The sequence below is a fragment of the Fusarium redolens genome, assembly GCF_020744475.1.
Source record: "Fusarium redolens strain MPI-CAGE-AT-0023 chromosome Unknown BKA55scaffold_5, whole genome shotgun sequence".
NCBI lineage: Eukaryota > Fungi > Ascomycota > Sordariomycetes > Hypocreales > Nectriaceae > Fusarium > Fusarium redolens.
In genome coordinates this window covers 168,791-191,205 of record NW_025763668.1, presented here as the reverse complement: position 1 = coordinate 191,205, position 22,415 = coordinate 168,791, and the positions used below count along the sequence as shown (strand labels likewise).

The 22,415-nt window shown below is 48.6% G+C and overlaps 10 protein-coding genes across 10 annotated transcripts; 3 read left to right on the top strand and 7 right to left on the bottom strand.

Moving 5' to 3' along the window:
- Positions 1-3: 3 nt before the first annotated feature.
- On the bottom strand, positions 4-2,239 carry BKA55DRAFT_561734 (uncharacterized protein). The gene has a single exon (XM_046192187.1). It carries the CDS (start codon positions 2,176-2,178, stop codon positions 49-51), a length of 2,130 nt encoding a protein of 709 aa, XP_046051590.1. The 5' UTR covers positions 2,179-2,239; the 3' UTR covers positions 4-48.
- Positions 2,240-2,502: 263 nt separating this feature from the next.
- BKA55DRAFT_561732 (uncharacterized protein) lies at positions 2,503-5,646 on the bottom strand. Its single transcript, XM_046192186.1, has one exon. The coding sequence runs from the start codon at positions 5,605-5,607 to the stop codon at positions 2,542-2,544; it is 3,066 nt and encodes a 1,021-aa protein (XP_046051589.1). The 5' UTR covers positions 5,608-5,646; the 3' UTR covers positions 2,503-2,541.
- Positions 5,647-5,901: 255 nt separating this feature from the next.
- On the top strand, positions 5,902-10,303 carry BKA55DRAFT_293772 (uncharacterized protein). The gene is made up of 2 exons (XM_046185560.1): positions 5,902-6,341; positions 6,391-10,303. Exons 1-2 carry the CDS (start codon positions 6,003-6,005, stop codon positions 10,138-10,140), a joined length of 4,089 nt encoding a protein of 1,362 aa, XP_046051588.1. The 5' UTR covers positions 5,902-6,002; the 3' UTR covers positions 10,141-10,303.
- Positions 10,304-10,622: 319 nt separating this feature from the next.
- Positions 10,623-11,596, bottom strand: BKA55DRAFT_591716 (Chloroperoxidase; the record flags this gene model as incomplete). The annotated part of the gene is made up of 4 exons (XM_046195289.1): positions 10,623-10,780; positions 10,837-11,108; positions 11,160-11,403; positions 11,476-11,596. 4 exons carry the CDS (start codon positions 11,594-11,596, stop codon positions 10,623-10,625), a joined length of 795 nt encoding a protein of 264 aa, XP_046051587.1.
- A 964-nt stretch (positions 11,597-12,560) lies between these two features.
- BKA55DRAFT_561728 (uncharacterized protein) lies at positions 12,561-13,304 on the top strand. Its single transcript, XM_046192185.1, has one exon. The coding sequence runs from the start codon at positions 12,669-12,671 to the stop codon at positions 13,251-13,253; it is 585 nt and encodes a 194-aa protein (XP_046051586.1). The 5' UTR covers positions 12,561-12,668; the 3' UTR covers positions 13,254-13,304.
- BKA55DRAFT_507188 (uncharacterized protein) lies at positions 13,301-13,775 on the bottom strand (the record flags this gene model as incomplete). The annotated part of the gene is given in 4 exon segments (XM_046187328.1): positions 13,301-13,383; positions 13,400-13,476; positions 13,535-13,637; positions 13,694-13,775. Coding segments are annotated over 4 exon segments (345 nt in total), but the record flags the coding sequence as incomplete, so codon positions are not given.
- Positions 13,776-14,478: 703 nt separating this feature from the next.
- Positions 14,479-16,829, bottom strand: BKA55DRAFT_506167 (heterokaryon incompatibility protein-domain-containing protein; the record flags this gene model as incomplete). Its single annotated transcript, XM_046187242.1, has 2 exons — positions 14,479-16,373; positions 16,433-16,829. The coding sequence occupies 2 exons, from the start codon at positions 16,827-16,829 to the stop codon at positions 14,479-14,481; spliced, it is 2,292 nt and encodes a 763-aa protein (XP_046051584.1).
- Positions 16,830-17,926: 1,097 nt separating this feature from the next.
- Positions 17,927-20,102, top strand: BKA55DRAFT_609586 (general substrate transporter). The gene is made up of 2 exons (XM_046196635.1): positions 17,927-18,571; positions 18,622-20,102. The coding sequence occupies exons 1-2, from the start codon at positions 18,423-18,425 to the stop codon at positions 19,994-19,996; spliced, it is 1,524 nt and encodes a 507-aa protein (XP_046051583.1). The 5' UTR covers positions 17,927-18,422; the 3' UTR covers positions 19,997-20,102.
- Position 20,103: 1 nt separating this feature from the next.
- BKA55DRAFT_561723 (uncharacterized protein) lies at positions 20,104-21,509 on the bottom strand. The gene has a single exon (XM_046192184.1). The coding sequence runs from the start codon at positions 21,410-21,412 to the stop codon at positions 20,144-20,146; it is 1,269 nt and encodes a 422-aa protein (XP_046051582.1). The 5' UTR covers positions 21,413-21,509; the 3' UTR covers positions 20,104-20,143.
- A 240-nt stretch (positions 21,510-21,749) lies between these two features.
- On the bottom strand, positions 21,750-22,115 carry BKA55DRAFT_687168 (uncharacterized protein; the record flags this gene model as incomplete). The annotated part of the gene is made up of 1 exon (XM_046199027.1): positions 21,750-22,115. One exon carries the CDS (start codon positions 22,113-22,115, stop codon positions 21,750-21,752), a length of 366 nt encoding a protein of 121 aa, XP_046051581.1.
- Between the last annotated feature and the right edge of the window lie 300 nt (positions 22,116-22,415).

The following is a 22,415-nucleotide window of genomic DNA, read 5'->3' as shown; positions in this document are numbered from 1 at the left end:
ATATCAGTATTTAACATTGAGAAAGGTGTAATATCTAAAGTGTATAACTCAACCAGTTAAGCTACCCCAATAACCAGCTCCGATCCGGCCATCGTCAACCTTCATACCAATGACGGGCTTTCCATTGCAGAGTGCAACTCCAAGGGGACTTCCTCGCCTCACACCTCGAGGCTCACACAACTTGAATAGCCCTTTCGGTCCAAGACTCGGAGTAGGACCCGATACATACATGAAAAGTTGACTCGACTCATTCTGAAATAGTACAATGATACTCATCCTCTCGTTGTTTGGGACAACAATGGCCTTGATATCAGAATCAACTCTAACCTTTTCGTCAGGGAAACCAGCCATCCTGTCTGGATATCGACCATCTGCCTTCTCATCATCCCCGACCTTTATACTTGCGTAGTCATGGTTGAGCTCTCCCTTTGGGGTTACATACAACATCTGGAGGCTATGGCGATGCTGGATATAGGCTGAGATGCGGGAGTTCAAGTGTGCAGTTGGCTGTCCTTTGTACTTCCACAGGTCGAACCATCCACCGTTTCGGCCCTGTCTTTTGCCCTCTGTCGATCGGTTGGGGGCAATCCAGACCACTACGTCCAGCCAGTAAGTGCCACCCTGGTATTTGAGCTCGTCAATCCAGCCTGCCGCCGCCGAAATGTTACTATATGCGTAGGCAGCGTTTGGCTCAGAAATCTCCGTCACAGTGTCTGATCCTGCCCAACTCCTCGTTGTTTGAATATGCTTGATAGAGGCGTTAGGTCCAACGCAGTAGACGTTGATTCGGTCTACGTTTTCACCACCCTTTTCGCCAGTTGTTGCAGAAAGCCCTGCTCGTGGCTCAGCTGTGCCATTACCCATGACTCTCCGCGTAAACCACTGGGGATCAACAGTTTGCCAAGAGCCGTTGCAGACTGCGCCTTCTTTAGTCATCCAAAAGATATCGAGTTTGTTCTCGTGAGCTGAAACAGCGGCGATAGCGCTTGGGAACGGTATCTCGTTGTCCCTGATAGGGATTCTTTCTCGTTTCCATCCGTCGGGCGCGGAGTATGCTCGTTCAACAGTACATTGCTCTGAGATCCAGAACATATCGACTTGTCCCTTGTCGCGCGATATGACCGCGATTGAGCTGTTGGGAGCTTGACTAACGTTTGATGAATCTGACAAGCGATCGAGGTGCCAAGAACCGAATTCTTCCCACTGATACCAGCTGTCATCCTTGACCTGCTCCATCTCACGGCGATCTCTGCTTCTTCCCGAGTTTTTCAACATCCAGAAGCTTTCCGTGGCATCAACATCCAGGATCCATTCGTACGACATCCAGAAGTAAGGAACAGACTCCATCATACTTTGCACGAGCATCCGCCTCTTGGCCTGGTCGAAGCCGACAATGAGAGCAGCTTGGGAGTCGTGGCGCTCGTCGTGTCGTTGGCCACCAAAACGCCGTTTCTTTGGAATCTTCTCAATTGTTGGATACCCTTTGTCACCATCTACAGGCCCAACGGTTCTGAAAGTGTCCCAAAAGAAGTGAAAAGCGAAAATGACTGGATATCCCTGAGAAAGACACAGCTTTACCCGAGTTAGAGTGGTAGCGCCAACACTTCGCCGCTCAAGCTCGTCTATTGCACCTGCGACATCCGGTCGATATAAATCAACACGGTACGGTTCAAGAACCGCAGCACAAGCAGCCTCGTCGTAAGCAATATTCGAAGGACGTCCGTCGATACTTAAGAAAGCATCGGGTGCATAGCCAAGATCCTGCTGAATCCATGGATAGCGCTCTTCCATCATGACACCATAGACCTCTAGAGCTCTCAAGGCTTGCCGAATGCTTATAGGCCCATGAGAGACCCCCGTCGGCCATTTAGTCTTATTGTTGGACCTTTCCATGAGAGGAAGTGCTCTGGCATTGTAATAGATGAATCGCCGAGAAGGTTCTGAAACGAGATGACCGTTGTTACTAAAGTTCGTGAGAAAGCGAACGGCGATACAGACAGCATCGGCGACAGTGACTTCGGTAGGTTGAACATATCTATCCAACATGTTTGGATACCGCTCCAGGAGGTTGACAGAGTCAAGGTCGTTTTTGTCTTTTGCTGAACCGTCATAAAAGTATTGTCTGTCTGTACGGTCATAGCCGTCAGACACATCATCGGGCTTGTACCATCCGCCCATGGCTGCTGGATTGACTTTGGATTGAAGATGGCTCCAGCACAGTGAACAAAGTAGTATAGTCTATACTCAAAGATAATGGAGTAGACAGACGATAATGAATAACTGCCGTCAGATAAGAAAAACCAGGGTCTCATGCAGTAAATCGATAGTCCACAGTCTGGACCTCAAGCACCCCTCACAGTGCGGTTTTCAGAGGGGCTTTGCCAGCAAGCAAAACCCATTGTAGCTGCGTGCATTTGCTTCGGAAGATACGGAAGTCTGAGCGTGAGAAACCATTCCAACGTGTGATTCATTTGCAGGGGAAATATACGGATGCGTATTGATGCAGAAAATCGGTAAATTAGTAACTACTCGTCTCTCTCTCTAGAGACCCTCAATTCCACACGTTTGTCTGACAACCCTGGTCACGGAGTCTTCCCCACTGAAATTCTTCCCCTCTGTACTATACTCCTCTTCGACTCCCAGCACCACATCATCATCAATACTATCTGAAAGTTTGACATTGCTTAACAAAAACCCAAAGTTGACCTTGTTAGCGAGTCCTGGAGCCCTGAGTCTCAACTTAACTGTAAAGCTAGGCTGATCACTGGTGACATAGGCACTGCCTGATATCCAGCGAGCGGAACCTTCGCCAAACAATGTGACTCTTGGTTGACCGATTGATTTAGGGTCCATTAAGGCCATGAGAGGAAAAGAAACATTGATACCGAGGAAGTTTTTGTTCTTCAGCTTGTCTGCTTCTTCGGAGTTGAGACTGACGATTAGATCAACAAGACGGGTTCCGTCTGCCAAGTGATGCTGTTTCAGGACTCTGGAAGATGCTTTGATGCAGCTGACATCGCCTTCCCGAGAGATTCGAGGTATATGTCTTGATATCTGGGTTTTGGCTGTGCCCTCCGCTGGGACCGGCTTCGCCATGGGTACCGTCTTTTCTTCAAGAGCCCGAAAAGCAAGCTTGATAGAGCCAGAGCTAGACTTAAGAGTCGTAGTATTCATGGACTCAAGCTGATCTGGGTTTGCATGGCGAGTCTCCGTACTGAGCTGGAACGGCTCAAGAGGTTGTTCTTTGCCCGTATCGACTTGGTCCTCTGTAGGTCTGATAGAAAACTCTTGCACCTTGTCGCCCAGAACGAAGGACAAGAGAGCCGATGAACCAGTCGCGGGGTATTTGCCTCCTTTGCTCGTCGCTTCTTTGACGTAGTGTTGCATAATTTCGAATGGGTTCAAACATCTTGTATCAAAGTTGAAAACCCGCGGCGATGAGTCCCTGCGCTCTTTGATAACAGAAATTTGCAAATCTTTCGGATCAACGACTGCATCTTCTGGTGCTACACCTGTTGGTTCGATCTCGATCTCCTCTTTTGTCAGGACTTTACCGGCCGAGAAACATTGTTGATGGGGAGCTTGGCTTATCGTCAGGCCAGAGGGTAAGTCGCTGGGCCGACAGTTCAAGATCAGTAAAAGGGCTCTATCTTGAAGCTTTGTGGTAACCAGCAGTTGAGGTGACGGGGCGAGGCTGCTGCCAGTTCGAATGCGAGGATCGTCAAACGTTCCCAGTAACTTTCCGCAGATGATGGCTCCCCATCGAGGAACTCGTGGGTTCTTGTATTGAACTTCCACCTTGGAAAGATACTTATTGATGGCCCGCTTGATCTCATTTCTGGTAAAGTCCTCATTAACGGTGCTGTGACTCCCAATGCTCAGGGCGCCATCGACAAGGGTATCGACCCAAAGAGGATCAACGTAGAAAGTCAAGACAGCTTCAGTGTCAAGAATGTCAGGTTCAGGAAACATGTAATTGTGCGGGACTGCACGGAGAGTGAGGAGCTGATTGTAGACAAAGTCGAGCACTTTGGCTAGGTAGAGACCTTCTTGTGTAGGCTCAACAAGTTCTCGTGCATACCAGTCTTTGTCATCGACTAGTATGTCAACCTCGTCTTGAAGAAACTTGCGTACAGCTTCTAGGTTTTCCTCTGCTTCGAAACCGGGAGCAGAAAACCCAGGCTTCGATCCGGCGAGGGTGTCTCGAGCTCTCTTCCACCGAGAGCTTGTTTCTGATGTCGAAAAAGATTTTGTTTCTCCTGTGTTTTGAGAAATCTTCTGAAGCTTCTGATACCAGTCAGGCAACTCTCTAGACGCTGTTTCAGACGCATCTCCCTCCATGAACCCTGACGGCAAGCTTGTTCTGTACACCTGCGTGATCTTTGCTCGCAGTGCTGATATAGCCATGGTGAAAGAAGAGTTCTCAATAGCCAGCGAACGACCGAGGCTCCAAGCAGCGGAATATGTGATATCGACAATGCCTGTCGTTCGATCAACGATCTGGAGTCCTGATCCATGCCCTGCAGCCTCAGCATTCTCAAGCTCATCTCCTCGGGGCTGAAAAGGCACCAACGGGCCACGGAACATAGAAGCAGTTTGTTCTCCAGTTTGCAGTCGGTGCTTGACCAAGGTGTAACCCGATTCCATGCGTCTCTTCAGCCATGGGTCTGTTGACGGTTCAACGGCCCTTCTTAGAGGCCTGACGTTATCTGCCAGAGTCTTAATGACGCTGGCAATTTCAGCGTCATGTCCCTCTGTCCATGTGAATGACCAGGAGTAAAGCGATACCAACGCCGTCAGGTCTGATTCCTCGGGCATCTGGAGATTTGACACTCCCATGAGAGATACGAGATGTGCATATGCGGTCACTGAAGATTTGACTTCCAATGGACCGGACCGGTGGCCCAGAACGATACCGAACGTATCCGTCGTTGCATCCTGCGCTTTTGTTGAGCGGGAACGTCGAATATGCGACAAGTATGAATACCGCGCTATCGCTGGCTCTACCTCGCCCTCACCCATTTGCCGTGAGAAATAAGCCTGGAAAGCTGAGGAATTGACAAATATAGTGTTGATCCCTTCGTCTGGATTATCTTGAAGCTCTTGTTGAGACAGTGGGATTCGACAGGAAGACGAGCTCAACTCTCTTAGCTGTTTCTTGCTCAGACGGACTGATAATGTTGGAGATGGTGAGGGCTGTGCACTCATTGGCGGCAGCTTCTTAATCTCATCTTCTGTAAAGACCAAGAGAGCAAGCCATGGTATAAGTGACCCGTTGACGTGCTTGTTGGCTCTTTCATCGTTGTCATCTGGACTCAGCTCCCACGGTAGATGAGAATCACTGAGCGTGACCTGAGGCAGTACTTTTGAAGGGACAGCATCGCCTTCAGCTGGATAGACAGAGTGAATAGACCCTGCTGGAAGCTGATATTGACTTGGACCTTTTACTGTGAATGTTTTGTCTGTTTTCAGTTCCCGACTCTGCTCGCCTTCGGGATAGACTACTTCCTGCTTGACGGTAACCCTATAATCGCCTGGAACAAGGGACGGCTTGAAAGATGATAGGAATTGGGCCTGGCCAGGCTTCAAGTCCTTGAAAGTTGTCATGGCTGGGGTTTGGCTCTCTTCACCAACTTGACACCTCAGTACTCAAGATGAGCAAAGAAGAATATCATGTCTTCCCATGTCGCTGTTGTCACCTCCACTTCCAGCGTATTTGGACCACTAAAACTTTTGGTGTCAATACCCTGTTCTCAGCTCCCCACCAGAATCAATAGCGCGCTAACTATTGATTATCGCAGCACCCACTATTATTGATACTGTGCTTCGAGACTCGGCTTTCCTGCACTTCGTATAGTGGGCATGTCGCGTATGACACAGCGAAGAAGAAGCAGCGGTTGGAGGCAGGGAAATGTCAAAATTGAGCCATCGGTACGGCCCGCAAGACGCTCCCAGCCAAACGAACGCCTCTCTCAAGAACAGGTCCATCGTAATCGCCCAAAATGCCACGTCCCATCAATTGCATTGGCATGAAAGTCGATGCCTACATTTTAAACACTTCAGTTGTAGGGGATAGTTTCTTTCTGGCCCCGGTTCATCCACCTCGCTATGAGAGCCTGTCGTCCGGTGAATTTGACTCACGGCCTGACGTCGAAGATCCTATTGATCTCAACAATGCCTCACCATGGAGAATTAACCCTCGTATCGCGGATATTGGAACAGGAGAGGTCATCAAATCCAAATTAGGTGTATACCTTCACTGGTGTTTGCCCAAGACCTTCCGGTTGGGCAAAGCAGATGCAGATTCGCCCCAGGAATTGGAAGCTACTGGACCAGTTCAAGTGAGTGCTTAGCCATCTCTAGCCAGATCATTTTTGCTGATATGGATAGTATGACGCTGTTCCTGACAGATGGCTCATTTTCCGCCACATAGCAGAATCTCAACCAGAAACACCAGCTCTGGAGATATTTCTAGTAGAGAGCAACAAGATTCGAAACGTCAGTCATATCATCAATGAGGGAGGGGATCCCCACTCGGGTTCATCACCATTCATCGATCGAAGCCTGACAGCAGAAGAGCAAGTTCAAACAGTCTTGGGACAAGTCTCACGTCTTCCCCAAGACTGGAGCGGTGTTGATAATGATCCAGCAAGCCATCACAGCCCTCTCACTGTCTTGGGATCGGGCAATCCCCTGTTCGCGGACTTTATACCTCAGAACTCAGCTGTCTTTAGCTTTCACGATGACCTAACAAAAGAGGATGGCGAACCTGGCTCAATTGAGAGCGCAAACATCAACTATTCTGTCTACGGCTTCTTTGCTAAAGAAGCCCTCCAACTTGCCTCTACCTCCTCTAGCGAAGCATCGACATCGATCTCAGTATGCTGGGGATCACTTTATTCTGTGCATTATCAAAGGGATGTTGCTCCCAGCAAGATCAAAGCGGCAGAGAAAGCCAAGCTGTTTTCGGACAAGCAGCCAGTGGCCGTCGGAAACGACGTGATGGATGCATGTGTTGCCTTGCTGAGAGGCTCGTCACATAAAGAAGTCTCCATGGCCGAAGCTTTCGAGAGTCTAAAGAGCGATGCTTCTTTGCAGCAGTCCAATTCACAACTTGACCGTGCATCGACAGCTGCCACCAACTTTAAGGGCACGCATGGCGGATACTGCTGGCATATAAAGAAGAAGGAAGACAAAGGTGCTTCGTTTGGCAGTCTGTCGTTTGCACAAGCCCAGCAGCCTAGTGTTCCGACTGCAGAGCAGAAGGAGGTGTTACACCAGTTAAACACAATGCAAAACTACCTCGATGCACTTTGTCGGCGGAAAAGGTACACGAGACATCTGGTCTTTTGCGAATGGTGGAAACATCGAAGTCTAATCGGTGGCCACGACACTCTTTCAGTACAGCGCAGATCTCAGTGTACTGCAAGGGCTAAACGGCTCCTAGAAGAGATGCAAAGCCTTACTCTGTTGATATCTTCAGCCGAGAGCCATCTCCTGGCGGTTCTGGATAAGTCAGTGTCACATGGACCATTCGAAAAGGAGGAGACCAGCAAGTTCTTCTCCCATACAGACCCTGCGTTTGTTCTCAGAGACATGGGCTCCGGGTGGCCTGAGAATTGGGATGCTAATCCCACCACAATCGAGACCGAATCTTTTAACTCATGGCTGGACACAAATGCTGAGGCTTTGAAGAAGTGGATAGACACTACGACTTTCGTTAAGGATGGTGCCCCAACCACCAAGGCTCGTATTCCTGATCTATGGGAGCAAATCAACAACCATAATGGGCTCCGCCAACTTCCCAGCGAGCTTCGTCAATCTGTGACCAATACTATGCTGGCGTTTACCAAGGAGATCGCGGCAGAGCGTCCTGGTGAGAATGTACTGATCCAGAACCCTTCTTGGAAAGAATGTTGCTGGGACGGTCAGCCATGGCTACCTCTATTCGTTGATTGGGAGGTGGAGTACGTGAATATCCCCAGCAACATGTGGCAATTGAGATACGACGACGACGGCTCGGTTCAGTATGGACTTGACAGTGACCAGAAGCTATCAGACCTGAAACTGGGCTCTCGTACATTTTCTGGAAGAAGCATTCTACAGCCAAACGGCCAGAAGCTTATTCTTGGGCTCCTAGATATGATGCACCGTACAGTTCCTGGTGCTTCTGGCGAGTCAGATGCGGTGAAATCCTTAGCAGAAAAGTTCCTCAAGGGCCAGAATTTAACCTTTGGTCGACTTGATGGGTTCACCGATCATCTTCTTACTCTTGGCCAAGGAGCTCATGCTATCCCCATGAAAGAGGGGTCATCTACGCTCGGGGAAGAGATTTTTGCCAACCGAGAATCTCTTGAGATCTTCTATGGGGGTCCAAGGGACTTGTCGTCGGGTGGCCTTGATGTAACTCCATATGGAACATACCATGAGGGTTTGTCATATGAGACCTTGACCAGCGCTGATGCTGTTGATGAAAAAAATCGGTTCTTCCAACCCGTCACTCATGGTCAGGCACGGCTGACTCAGTTCAAGCTTGTCGACCGTTTTGGGCAGGTCATCTGCGCTCACGATCCACGACCAGAACAGCCTAAAGAAACTCTGTATCCTCATATCGGGTCTGCCCTGCTTTGTGAACCGGACAGTGACGCTTCACCAAATACAGCATTTGCGACATCCTCGAGCGAGAATGAAGCAGACGATTGTGAATGGTTTCAGCTTAGTCCACGGATCAACCAAGACGCTCGTCTTCATGCTGCATTCCTGTGTGATGAAGACAGTTCAGGGACCCAGCCAGTGACTGAAGGCGACAATGCGGTGTTTGCATGGCTCCTCATCAACTTTCATAACCAGTCTATACAGGTCTATGACAAGAATCGGACATTCAAGGGAGAAGCGATTCTTCCCACTGGACCCCACCAACCGGTTCATTGGCATTCACTGATCGGGGGTGACATGTCTTCCGACATCCTTCCACACATGATGCGCGACGAACATGACTTTCGACTTCAAGCTCGGCTGGATAAAGTAGATACCTCGGCACTGAAAGGGTACAAGCAGCCCATGTCGCTGGATGACCTGATCACATCAATGTCACATGCACCTTTCATCATTGGTCTTTGGAAGACCATCGTTGCCGCTCAAGATCACATTCAGGCGCCACCAGCCCAACAATTCGCCCAGTTTCCTTCGGCTCTTGTTGGTCGTCCTGTTGCTCTCGCACATCTTGGACTGGGAATCGAACTTGCAACGCCTCCCATGCAGAGTCAAGCCTATGCTGACTATGCTGAGGGCGAAAGCGATAGCATCACTGGTAGTGGTCTTTCTGAGACAACTGAAGACGAGGAGCTCACACGATACGAGTTTGGCATCAAGTTGGGCGACATGCTGGGTCACCAAGATGGCTTGATCGGGTACTTCACACCTCTGGAAGCTGACGAAGCTTGGAACATTGTCACGGACTATGCTGTTGATGATGCATCCTTGCCAAACGTGAGACATTCGGGTGATGCACCTCCTCTCACCGTGTCCCCCAGCTATCCACCAGTCCTGTCTTCAGGTACTTCTGAGCCCTTCAACATCAGCGATGTGGCTGGTGACTACCAGAAGAGGAAGGCCGAGGCCTTGCAATCTTCTCTTGTCACTGTACTCCTGGATCCCTTCCTTCCGATCCACATACGCTCAGGAATACTCCCCGCAGCCCAAGCACAGCTCAATCGAGACGAAATCGAGCGAGACCTTCAGAATCTCGGCGTTTGGTTCCGTTCAGGCCCAGTAATTATTGGATCTCGTGGCTCAGACCCTGTCTCCTCGCAAGATGGCAAAATGCGTATACAAGTGATCGGTGATGGCAAGGATACCAAAGGTCCTCTTGTGCCAGTACACACTATGTCAACAACGACATCTGGTGCTGAATGGCAGTGGGTCCAGCCTGTGATGAACGAACCTGGGAGGAAAGAGAATATTGACGCTTTGGCTGGTGAAGTTAGATATGTGCATTTGGGCGTCACGAAGCCATTGAAGGAGGGGTTTGATGCAACAGTGGGAGCGGATGATGAGAAGGCCAGAGAGGATGACATAGAGGTAGCTGTTGCTTTGGACGGATATCTGTTGCTAAGACCAAACACGAAGAAGGATAGCTAGAACCAGATTTGGGATGTTTATTTAGTATAAAAAAGCTTGACTACGTATTTGATGATCGAGGTTTTGACTTGACTCTGGGGTTGGACATCTTGTCTATTCAACGAGACATCTTATTAGACAAGGTCAAGCACTTTTTGGAATGCAGATCTAGATAACAAACTACCAGTATAGTGAAAACCTCCTATTCTATCTTCTAGTCTTTAGCAACTTGGGTTCCATATTACACGGCTCTGGAATCTCGATAACATTGCTACGTTTGTTAAATCTCGGGAGCTTGAGTACTGCCCTTTATCCATCACCGTCTGTGTTATTGCAAGAAAAAATAAAATAATGAACGTAGTACATATAGAAAGCCACGTCTACTTGGTCATTGTAGCGCTACCCGCACTCACTGTCGCTATCCTATTCTGCCAATTGAGCAAGGGTAAGCCAGCCCTCCTTCAACCAACGCGAACGTCCTGCGCTCACGTGCCACTACCATGCTACGCAACCATCTCACGGCCGTAAGCATCAGTCTTCATGTCGCGACGGGCAATGCCAGCAGCCTGCATGAGTTTCCTTGTGAACTCGATACGCTCACTTCCTCGCATGGTCGTAGTGCGTCGCTGCCATCCAATCTCCGTCGGCATACGCTCGTTCTCTGCAGCAGAAATACCTTGTTAGCCTCAGCGTATTGAAAGAGAAAAGCAAACATACTTAACCAGTACTCGATAAGCTTCTTCTCCACCGTGCCGGTAGTGCCATCAGCCATGATCTCAAAGAAGGATGCCATCTCGCCCCAGCTGAAGCCGTCAGCTAGCTTGGACAGCGAGTGCTCAGGTTTGGTCTTCTTGGAGGTTGCTAAGCGGCCCATTCTCGCTTTGGCGACTTGTTTGACTGTCATGAAATCGTCAGGAAAGTAGGTAAAGGACTCGGCCCAGACGGTCTCATTGAACGGGTTCGGATCGGCAAAGAAGGCGTCGGAGCGACTGCATGGCGAGGGTCAGTACTTATTGCAAGAGGATAATAGGGTGGTATACCTTAAAGAAATGTCATGCTCGAGGATATTGTGGCGACCAAGGTCAGCCAGATCGAAGCTGCGGGTGTTTGGATACTTGGGGCTGGTCTTGATAGCCTGTGTGAAAAGAATAACAGCGTCCAGGTGCTCGATGTTGTAACTGGTAAGCATACCGTCCTTGAGGATCTCGAGTGTGATGTTCTTGCCGTCGCGAGGGATGTACCCATGGTTGGCCAAAGTGTTGAGTCCGGGGCAGGGACCGCGAGCTTCATCAATCATTCAGTATGAGGTAATAAGAGGGCATAGATACTAGGGCTGGTGTCCATCGTGGAACTCACAGGCATCTGGAGCTGGGGCAATCCACTCCTGAGGAACAAACTCGAGGGTGGACAGAAACTGGGGAATGGCGAGGCTGGGCGCGACCGCATTGGTGACGGCGATCAAGGCAGAGAACTTCATAGTGGATGAGGAAGCCATACAATGCTTTTCAGGAACAAAATTAGACTGATGTTGGACCTGTCAATGCTGAGACCTTTCAGTAATGAAGCAGAGGACCATGCAGTGTCTTATATCCTCGTGGCTTCACGCTTCTTGCATCCAGGACACTCACCTTTGCCCAGCATCCTCGTTTCATCTACACGAGTTAGCAACCTCAACTCCGACACAAAGAAGAAAAGAGGCAAAAGCAGAAACATCAAAGCATAGTGCAGTGCCGAGATCCTCGGCTCAGCCAGTCTCGCATATACGTTGCGGGGATTGGTAATTGGAGGACTAACATTGATCACTGTGTAGGAACACAGATGCGACTGGCTGATCCAGGTCAGTTCTCCTCCGCGAGTCCGATAACTTTTCGCGAATATTTCCAGATCAAGTAAAGATGCGGGTGTGCTTATGCCTTTAAGATAGGTCATGTTTGGTTTATATTGAAACGCACGATTGCTCCACTCTCTTCTGAGACTTTTGCTAAAGCCCAAACGCCAAGAAAAGAAGCAAGCCTACCTCTTGGAAATCAACCAAGGCTGAAGGAGGTTTCTACTTACTGCATACTATTTTAGGTCCTTGCACCTATCAGTCATCTAAACAGGTTTTAGCTTATATCCGGAGATATCCCATTTTGGCGACATTCAGCTTCAAAAATAGGTGTCTAGGTAGTTCATCAGTTTCACACACAATTGAACAAGACAACAGCAAATGAGTGTTCTAAGTGTACCCACAATAGCAACAGCAGTCGCATAGACTACCAGCAAATCAAGCATTTAAGAGAAATACCAGTTAGGCTATCTAATTGGTGATTGCGCCTAGATAAGATATCCCATGGCGCAGATCTGAATCCTTCATAATCACTAATCCCAAAGCCGTAACGCGGCGGGGTCAGTAGCTGATGAGCCGCTGAATAAGCAGTCAGCATTTTGCAGTGAAGTTAGGTACTTAAACATGGAAATTGGAACCTGGAATGAGTGGATTGTTTTCATTAAATCTCTTAAACTGAATCATCTCTTTATTCTTCGTCACTAGTTTTCATCATATCAATATGTCATCAGAACGTCGTTGGGATCAACGCCGCTTTCGGCTTGAGGAGTCGACAACCCTCAATGACGGTAAGCGCACCATCTTTATCGAAACCATGACTCCCGGAACCACTGTCCCTCCTCATTTCCATACACATTTCTCCGAGACATTTGATCTCATCGAAGGATCAATCTCTGTATACAAGAGCACTGAGCCCGACCTGGAAGCTCTGGAAGCTTCTGCCCAGCCACTAGAAGTCGGAAAGCCTCAGACTGTCGTGCCAACCCTCTTTCACAAGTATCTCGTCAGCGGTGACGGAGGCGCTGTCTTGCGAGTTATCCTTGAGCCTGGCGATGCGGACTTTGAGAGACTTCTGAAGATCATGAACGGGTTGGACGCCGATGGCAAACTGGAGAAAATGGGAGACAGCTTAGTGCTCATGGCAGTAGTCATGGAGCTTAGCGACGCTCACCTCATTGGTCCCGCTAAGGATATGTTGGACGGCGTGAGAAAGGACCAGAAGAATGAGATTGAAAAGCTGAAAGCTGAGTTGCTAAAGGCTTATGATACTGAGGAAGCGTTACAGGGACTTCTCCAAGGACGGTAGTAACATCAGTAGATTTACCAATTGATCTATATCACATAATGATGGCTTTAGATGCTTCCACCTCCACCATATCCTCCATTTGAATAACCACCGCTGTATCCTCCCTGTCCATATCCCTTGCCGTAGCCACCTTGACCACCCTTGACCTCCTCCATAGCCACCACCACTGTTGCCAGTAGGACGGGCACTAGCCATGTTGACCTTGACTTGGTTTCCATCAATACTAAGATTAATTCATCGTTAGATTGTACCTTAGCGAGGGCACCGCACATGGCACATACTTTTGTTCGTTCATAGCACCAATTGCATTGCTGGCTTTCGTCGAACTGCTAAATGTCACAAATCCAAAGCCCCGTGAGCGACCGGTGTCTCGATCTCGCATAACTATCTGTGCCGAGAGGTTAATATATCGCATGGTGATGTAGTAGATGCTTGAGCACTTGCCGAATCCAGGATGTTGCCATAGTCGCTGAAACGAGTTCGCAGACTATCATCTGTGGTGTTCCATGACAAGTTTCTAATAGCAAGATCGGTTAATGTTAGGTTCAAGTCTTGTTGTGCTGCTTGAGAGGGCTTGCCCGACGTAGACCTTAGCAGACATACTGATTCTGGGAGACAATGACGTATGATCGGTGTTTATCTTTTGTTGACGTGAAAGGAAAGGCTTCAACGACAGAAAACGTAAAAATCTTTAGCAGGAGAAGTCCGGTCTTCTGTCTTATATACCCTAAGCACGAGCAACAGAAACTTCTTGCTCTCCTTCCTGGCGTCGAGGCATTCCAGCAGAACTTACCGCTCACGTCATCAGACATGACACGGCACGATGTCTTTTAACTTGATGCAATATGTCTTATCGCAAGGCGTTGCTGAGCCAATAGTGTAGCCTTGCTGCAGTCCATCTCTAGTTAGCTCAGTGGCCTCACTGCGTATCCCATGAATGTCTCAGCCCAGCTGAGGCATGAATGCAGATCTTGCACTATCAGAGGTGACTTTTATGACATCAGTGACGACCATCAGCTCCCCTAAGCAGTCAAAATTATGCCGTGGCTGGTATATGGTTTGACCTAAGACGCTTGATTGCTCCGGAGACTATTTGTTCTCAGTTGATGTGTTGATATTACAATTGATCATGACTCAAAGAAATACGTTAATTGATGTAGAAGTGGAACCCACAACGAAAAATATCAAGTTTTAATTATATGTCCTGTTTATAGAGGTATAAAGGTCATACTAAGGAAATAGTAGCCCAGTCGGCGTGGGTAAAATGTGGCAGCAATGAGCACTGGACATGCTCCTCTTGCTCTTTCCAGGGAAAGTTTACCCCCGAGGATGCATGACGCAATGCGTATTCTCGTAATTTATTGTCAAAAACCTGTTCCATTTCCGTAATACCTCCAATGCGTTTAGATTCTGCCTCTGCTAAGCATCCCTTGGCAATAGTGTTGCTGATCATAGGTCCAAGCTGGGAAGAACAACCATAGTCTTCCTGCCACATCCCAACCCTAATAAACTCGCGCTCTCCATCGTGGTAGCTTTCTTCAAGAACAAGTCCAAAGCCCTCAGTGTCGTCAGGACTAAGTTTTTGGGGTTCAGCTGCATTCTCCTTGCGCAGATACAGTGGGACAAGGAAGTAACGCGAGGATGTCTTTATCGGCTTGCTGAACCTAACTTTCATTACTCCGTACTCCCTTCTATCGTCCTGGCATGAAACAAGGTGCAAGCGGTCTATACCCATTGATTGCAACTCAATTTCGTGATTTAGCTTGAAAAAGGATGGTAGATTCTCCTCATTTGCGACGCCACCAAACTCCACTGGGATAAGTAGACACCTTATATGCAGCATGACACGATCGAAGGAAAAGGACGGGTCGGCGTCGACTGGTAGAAGGGTGGTTCGACTGAGAATAGCAAGTGGTCTGAAGACTTCAGATTCAAAGGAGTTCGGATCTGTCCTTGAGATCCTTGGTCCTTCTGAACTAAGATACACTGATCCCAGGAAGCTCAGCCAAGACCACGAAGGTAGAACAATAGGAGGTGAATCTGTATGGGATGGCTTGGGCCTGTGTGGTCGATCTTTTGCTTGATCAGGCTCCCATAGGAGACCAGTCATCCAGCTCTCAAGCCAGATACCGATAAAATAAGTATCACCACTCAGGGTCGAGATGACTTTTGCAAGCCCTGATATGGCAACGACCCTATCTTGTTCGTACGTCAAGTCTTGTTGGCTGTACTGCTCGGCTATTAGACTCCAGGAGAGACCTTCATCATTATCTGTGAGTGGCTGAAGTGGCAGGCGATTGCCAAAGCTTGAGAAGTTTTCTGGGCAGGCTTCTCTTGACATGCAACTTCCAATAGAATCGCCTTGGCACTCCCAATATAGCTGATCACTACCAAGGCAGAGGATTCGCCGTGAGAGATGCCTCTCTTGTAAAACCCAGGCTCTCTTGTTGATAGGTGACTTGTCTACGTCGGTACGGTAGTCGTTGGTCTTGTTCTGTACAATAAAAGCAAAATCTTCTGCTGCATTGACGAGACTATTGGTACTCCTGGTGCTGTCGTCATGATAGGACTTCGGTGGAGGTCGAGCTATTCCACGAGGCCTACGCTTCCGAAAAGCGGTAGTTTCTCCAAATTCCCAGCATATCATAATAGTGATAAATGCATAGCGATACACATCCATCATCAAAGGTGCTTCGTGGCGGAAATCAGCGCCGTTATCATCTTGTATGATGCAAAGAGAGTCAATCCAAAGATAGCGTATAGGTAGAGCGCGACAGATCTCAACGATATCTCTATAGCTTTGGGGCAAGAGGGCATCTGATTGGGGATTGAAGTACTCTGCATAGTCTTTCGTCAGAAGTGTTGGCGTATCAGCAGTCCAGCGATGCGAAAGCGCAACATATGGAACTTTTTCTTGTTGAGTCTCAATGAGACACCACGTTGTCGAGTCACTGCCGCCAAGATCTAGCAATCGAGTTGGCATTTTTGCTTCTGGTGGCGATGTGGCACGATCGAGGCATGACGAGTGCTCCGAGTCGCAGATGCTGATCCAACGGTTTGCGGCTTGAGCGGCTGATTGAGGAGTATGCTCAATGGGCATGGGAGTTTCGTCTTCGACCTCTGTTATGGACTTGATAAGCTTGAACGGATGAATTACGAAGCCTGAATCGTTAACTTACGTTCAAAGAACTCTTTGTTTGTCTTCCAGATATTGAGTAGCAACGACGGCTGTTTTAGTTCCCGGCCCTCTATCGAGACAGTGATGAGATATGCGGAATCCTTGGGATTGTAGGTTGCCCGTAGGATATCCGCTCGGAAATCTTCAATATTTTCATGATCCGGTGAAACGATGGGTGAGGATCGGATGTTCCGCCAGATTGTCCAGCAGACAGGGCAATCGGCCTCCAGAGATGTCATGAAAGACTCCCATGATGTGTGCAGAAGAAGGTGACTTTTGGGGAGACGCGGGTTAATGAAGACGATAGGCTTAGACAGGTAACCTTTGTTGGTATCTCCACTACCACCTGGGGATGGGAAGGGAGGTAAGGCTTGTTGGCAGGGTGTGCAGAGACTCATTGTAATGAGGACATGGTACTCAAACTTCATTTCTGAATTGGAGGGCCTCTTTATGGCCGATGATTTTGTAATGACATGGCATGGTCTGATACATTTATCGCGGTCTTGATTGGTAGAAAGAGTTACTCTTTTTAGGCGCGCGCTTATCAGAGAATAATGTGGAGTCAGTCCGATCTGATTCCAAGATTAGTATTCTTGTACTCCGTAAAAAGTGAATAGATCTCTTGTCACTATTAAAGTAACCTAATGGACCGCAACAGACATACTTATTTTTTTTTAATAGTTATATAACAGTTGGAATGTCACTTTTAATCGGCAAGAATTTGCATGCTCAGTTAAAACATGATCCCCTTACCTTGTGAGGTCTATCGATAAGCTATGTGGGTGGCCCATTCTCTGGCCAATCGAGCCTTTCCAGACTGGATGCGAGCAGGTGGCGCATACTGGACGGGAATAACGTGTCTTGCTGCGATATGCCCGAATCGGCCGAGTGCGTTACGGAGGATTGCCTACCCTGTATGATAACTCTGAGGATTCTGTTGGCTGGATGTGACGCGATTCCATGCGACAGATCATTCTTTACTTAGGATTATGGGTTGTCAATTATTCCAGCAATGAAAATGGTATGTAAATTATCTGAAACTGTCAACAATCGAGATCGGCAACGTGCAATCTATCTTCGCAAGCTACAATTCGCTGAACCCACAAAAACCACGCGACGTGAAGAACAAGCATTATCGTCTGGGTCTGATCTGCGCTCCTCATTGGGCCCATTCTTTAAGCATAGATAAATTTTATTCTCAGTCACTACCGATACGAATATTCACAAATAACCATACACCAGACTCACTCAATACCGTCTTGGCATACAAGCCAAACAACCTGTTATCCCACGACCATTTAAACCCTCTCCATCGACAACTTCTTATCATGAAATTTCGTCCGATCTCCTCGTCATGCAAAGTCATCCACAAGCCTAAGCCTCGGATGCATCAACCCAACACCAGCCTTGTCGCTTCCAGCCATTATCCCATGCTCTCATGCCGGTACGATTCCGCATCAACAACCCCCCCGGACAACACGATAAAAACAGCATAGCGTCCTCCCAGACATGTCAGCTGAAACCCCGCACCAGCCCAAAAAGCAAATCCGGCAAACAACCCGACCTTAACCCATGCTAACAATACGCGGGTTTGCCTTTCTCCGCATTAGCTTGGCATTCCAGCAACCTAGCTCAACGATCCGTTCATGTCGCTGTTTTGCGCTCCAATCATGAAGAAGCGCTTCTATGGCGATGTCACGCGCTGTTAATGGGCTGCTCTCTTAGCGTGTCTTCGGCATTGTTTCGTGTTTTTTCGCGAGGTTACAGTTTGGCTGGCCCATTCCCCATGGGGGACTTTTTGCGCTAAGTTGATGGATGCTGGGGACATGACTCTGGAAATGTCAACCATTGGAGCGCGAGAAGAGCAATGCTACTCTGAAGCTCCAAGCTTCTGGGTCGTTGATGGAAAGTATTAAAAGCCCTTGAAATCCCTCTCCTGTCGATCACTTCTTATCCATCACCGTCTGCATATCCAATTGAAGCAGTTCATCATGAAGCCCAAGGTTTACCAGTTCCTCGTTGGAGTGTTTGCGTCCTTTGGATCGCTGCTTTTTGGCTATGATTTGGGTGTCATTGCCCAGGTCATTGCATCTCCATCTTATCACCGGGAGTTCAACACTAGCGACACAGCTGCCGATACGTAAGTCGCAAACCATCGCATTGTGACTGTTGAGATTCTGACTTTTGCAGTGGTGCTGTAGTTGCTCTCTTCACCGCCGGCGCCTTCTTCGGTGCCATGTTCGCTGGGCCTACAACCGAATACACCGGTCGACGATGGACCATCACCATTGGTTCTATAATCTTCACTCTCGGAGGTGCTCTCCAGACTGGAGCCCCCAAGATCTCGTATCTCATGGCTGGTCGCTTCCTCGCTGGTCTTGGTGTCGGTTTCTTGACCATGATCATTCCTCTCTACCAAGCCGAGATTGCACACCCATCCATCCGAGGCAGAGTCACAGCCCTCCAGCAATTCATGTTGGGAATCGGAGCTCTTATCGCTTCGTGGACTGGCTGGGGCACATTCACAAACTTCAGCGACAACCGACAGTGGCGAATCCCCCTCGGTATCCAGATCATCCCCGCAGTTATCCTTGGTGCTCTGATCTTCGTCTTCCCCGAGTCCCCCCGCTGGCTTATGGACCAGGGTAAGCAGGACGACGCACTCAAGACCCTTGCTCGCCTCCACTCCAATGGCAATGAAGATGATCCTTGGGTTCGTGCGGAGATCGAGCAGATTCAGGAAAGCATTGCCGATGAGCATACCAACGGTGCCAAGTCGTACCTTGAGCTTTTCAGGGATGTTTCTTGTTTCCGTCGTCTTTTGATCGCTTGCGGTCTTCAGGCGTCGATTCAGATGACGGGTGTTTCTGCCATTCAGTACTACTCTGTTACCATCTATGGTCAGGCTGGAATTGGGCCTGGAGATGCTCTCAAGTATCAGGCTATCAACTCCATTATTGCTCTGATCGCCCAGGCTCTCTGTATTGCTTTCATTGATCGATTCGGTCGCCGATGGACTCTTATCTGGGGTAACCTGTTCAACATGCTTACTTTTATCATCGCCACCATCATGCTTGTTGTCTATCCTCCTGGTTCCGGTAGCGCTGCTCAGGGCTGGGGTTTCATCATTGTTACTTGGGCATACAACTTCTCTTTCTCAGCCACTTGCGGACCTCTCTCATGGATCATCCCCGCTGAGATCTTCGATACCCGCACCCGAGCCAAGGGCGTCTCCCTCGCGACCATGACTTCTTTCGCATTCAACACCATGATTGGTCAGGTCACTGGTATTGCCATGGGTGCCGTTGGCTGGAAGTACTACCTCGTCTTTGTCATTTGCAACTTCACAAACGCTCTCTGCGTCTGGGCTTTCGTTCCCGAGACCAAGCAGCTTCCTCTGGAGGAGATGAACTATCTCTTCACCAATGCTCCTTGGTTCATTCCCTTCGTTGACAAGAGCGAGTATACTGCAAACTTGCAGGCTGATCTTGCTCGCAGGGCTGAGGCAATTGACGAGAAGCTTGCTGCTCAGCATGAGACTGGAGAGCACGTTGACAAGATCTAAGAATTCTAATGGTAAATGCCAGTCCGGTTGGGTAGTTAGATACTTGAAGAACCTTGACTATTCATGCAGGTGAGAGCCAAGGAACAGTAGACAGATGTATCCACCGAATTTAATCTATTATTAATACTCCATGTGTACCTCGGGACGCTATGGCAAATTGTCGCGGCTCAAATGCTGTTTCACCTCCTCCGCTCTATCAGCCCCAATAAATCTCCAAGCACCACCCGTCTTTGTAAGATCGAGTATACCCAATTTCTCAGGGACCTTCGAAACCAACGACTCGAGCATCTCGTCACCCTTGGGGATTTGAGTAAAGAACAGGCGGTTCCATTGCTTACCCGTCTTCTCCTCTTCAACTCGTCGCCTTCTTTGCGACTCTTCCAATGTGCTCTTGTGAGCATACACCTTTTCTATGTTGTGTTGTTTGATAGCTTGAGTAACTTTGAACCAAGCCCGACGTGACTCCCATGGTGTCTGCTCTTCCACGGGCGCAACCTTGAGAGGTGAGATTGGGATCTTGTCGACGTGGAATTCCTCGAGGGTCGTCTTTGATGAGTCTTCAACCTTCAACTCGCCGGTCCATTGTCCTGTGATGCGATATAATGGGTGATTCTTGTCATTCGGAGCAAATACTTCAGCGACGACCTGGTTCTTCTGACCATACCCAAGCCTTCCTTTGCCGTGGAATCCGATTTTCGTCAGGTAACCGCTCGAGCTGGCAATGTAGGCTGGACCCTCCATCTCTGGATATGGATTCCCGGTCGTCACGCCCTTGACCAATATTGTTGGCATCGTCATGAGACTTTGCTCATTATGCTTATGATCTTCGATAATTGCACATCCTGTTGGACGCACAGTGACGCCATTGACAAGGCTGAAGGATGTTTCCTGACCCGCGAAGCCAATCGATGACATACCACGCTCTTTATTATATACAGAGCATGCTGTGACAGGCGGGTGATGTGATACTTGCTCAATAACGAGTTCAGATTTCGAGCCAGACTTGTCAGAAAACGAGCCGAGGAATAATTCACCAAGGAACGGGTTCAATGGCTTCTTGGCGGCATCGGGGGAATCTGCATTGACAAGCTGCTTAAGACTGCAGATGTAATTCTTTGCAAGTAAAAGAGCCCTCACCCCAGCATCAGGTTCATCTGCAGGTTGGAGAAAGAGATCATGATGACATGCCCAAGCAGCCGGAATCTCAATGGCTGATCTGGGAGCGAGGATGAAAGGAGGGGCAGTGACGTTTGAGAGGTCCCCTTTGACAGCGGCGAAATATGTGAGGACGTCTTTTAGACGGAAAAGATTTCCAGAATCGGTACCGACGTCAGCCATTGATCTTGGAGAGAAAGGTGGTATTTCTGGTGGTGGTGATGATGCCAAGGAATTATTTGGTTCGTTCGATTGATGCATTTTCTATAGCAAAAACAGCTTGGGCAATACCTTTATTACGATGAATTGAAAGACGTCTCATGGAAATTACAGAATCTCAGATTAGGTGCGGGATCCTGATGATCAGGGTCTTGACGTCATTGACATTGGCCTACGTATCGAGAAACGGTTAACGGCACAGCCCACTATCGCACTCGCTCAAGAAGAAGCGAAGTAACCAATCAGACACTAAAGAATTGAGTATAGCCCCGCTAAATGCGCTGAAGGAGGCATCATTTTTATGTGCTATTCTTCTTCTGTTTGTGTCTCTACGTAGTGACACTTTCTCAAGCATGTGTAACTTGTCACACAGCCTCATTTACACGCAAACAGAGGCATTCTTGGCTTCTCGCCAATACCAGACCCCGGCCCACGTAGCTGAAACATGGCATATGGGTAAGGCCTGGGTTTGCATAGCCGTAGTAAGCAACAGGGGCATGGCCAAAGGTGTCGCCTGGTTCTCAAGCCGATAACCTTCAACTGCGTAGATCAAAAGTGGTGAGATGCGGATGCGAGATGAAAGATCCCCATCGTACATGGGCACTTCGAACCCGGTCACTATTGGGGGATCCGCTCCGAGAGCTGAGGTCTCAAATGGAATACGAAGCGTTTTGGTAGCAGCCAACAGTGGAAGTGCCATAGGGCGGATGAAACCGCATCGGACATGCATGTGAGTATTACCCATGGCTGGCTGAGCCGGCGGCTCGTCAAGGGATGTAGCTGAACAAGAGCACAGGTGCAGAATTCTGGCACTTCAGAAGCAACTACTAGAGTTTGGGAGCTTTAACCAGTCACCTCTTGTAGAAAAGGTAATGGAGACATAGTCTAGTTATTGTCTATGAAGCCTACTAACCGAAAAGAATGAAAGAATTGAAGATACAAGGTATGGACAGAGGGCGGAATGTCTGAATGAAATAGCCCCTCCGAAATGGTGCTCGAGCTTACAGGCAATACAAGTCAGAGCCGTAACCAGAGATCCAAGGGG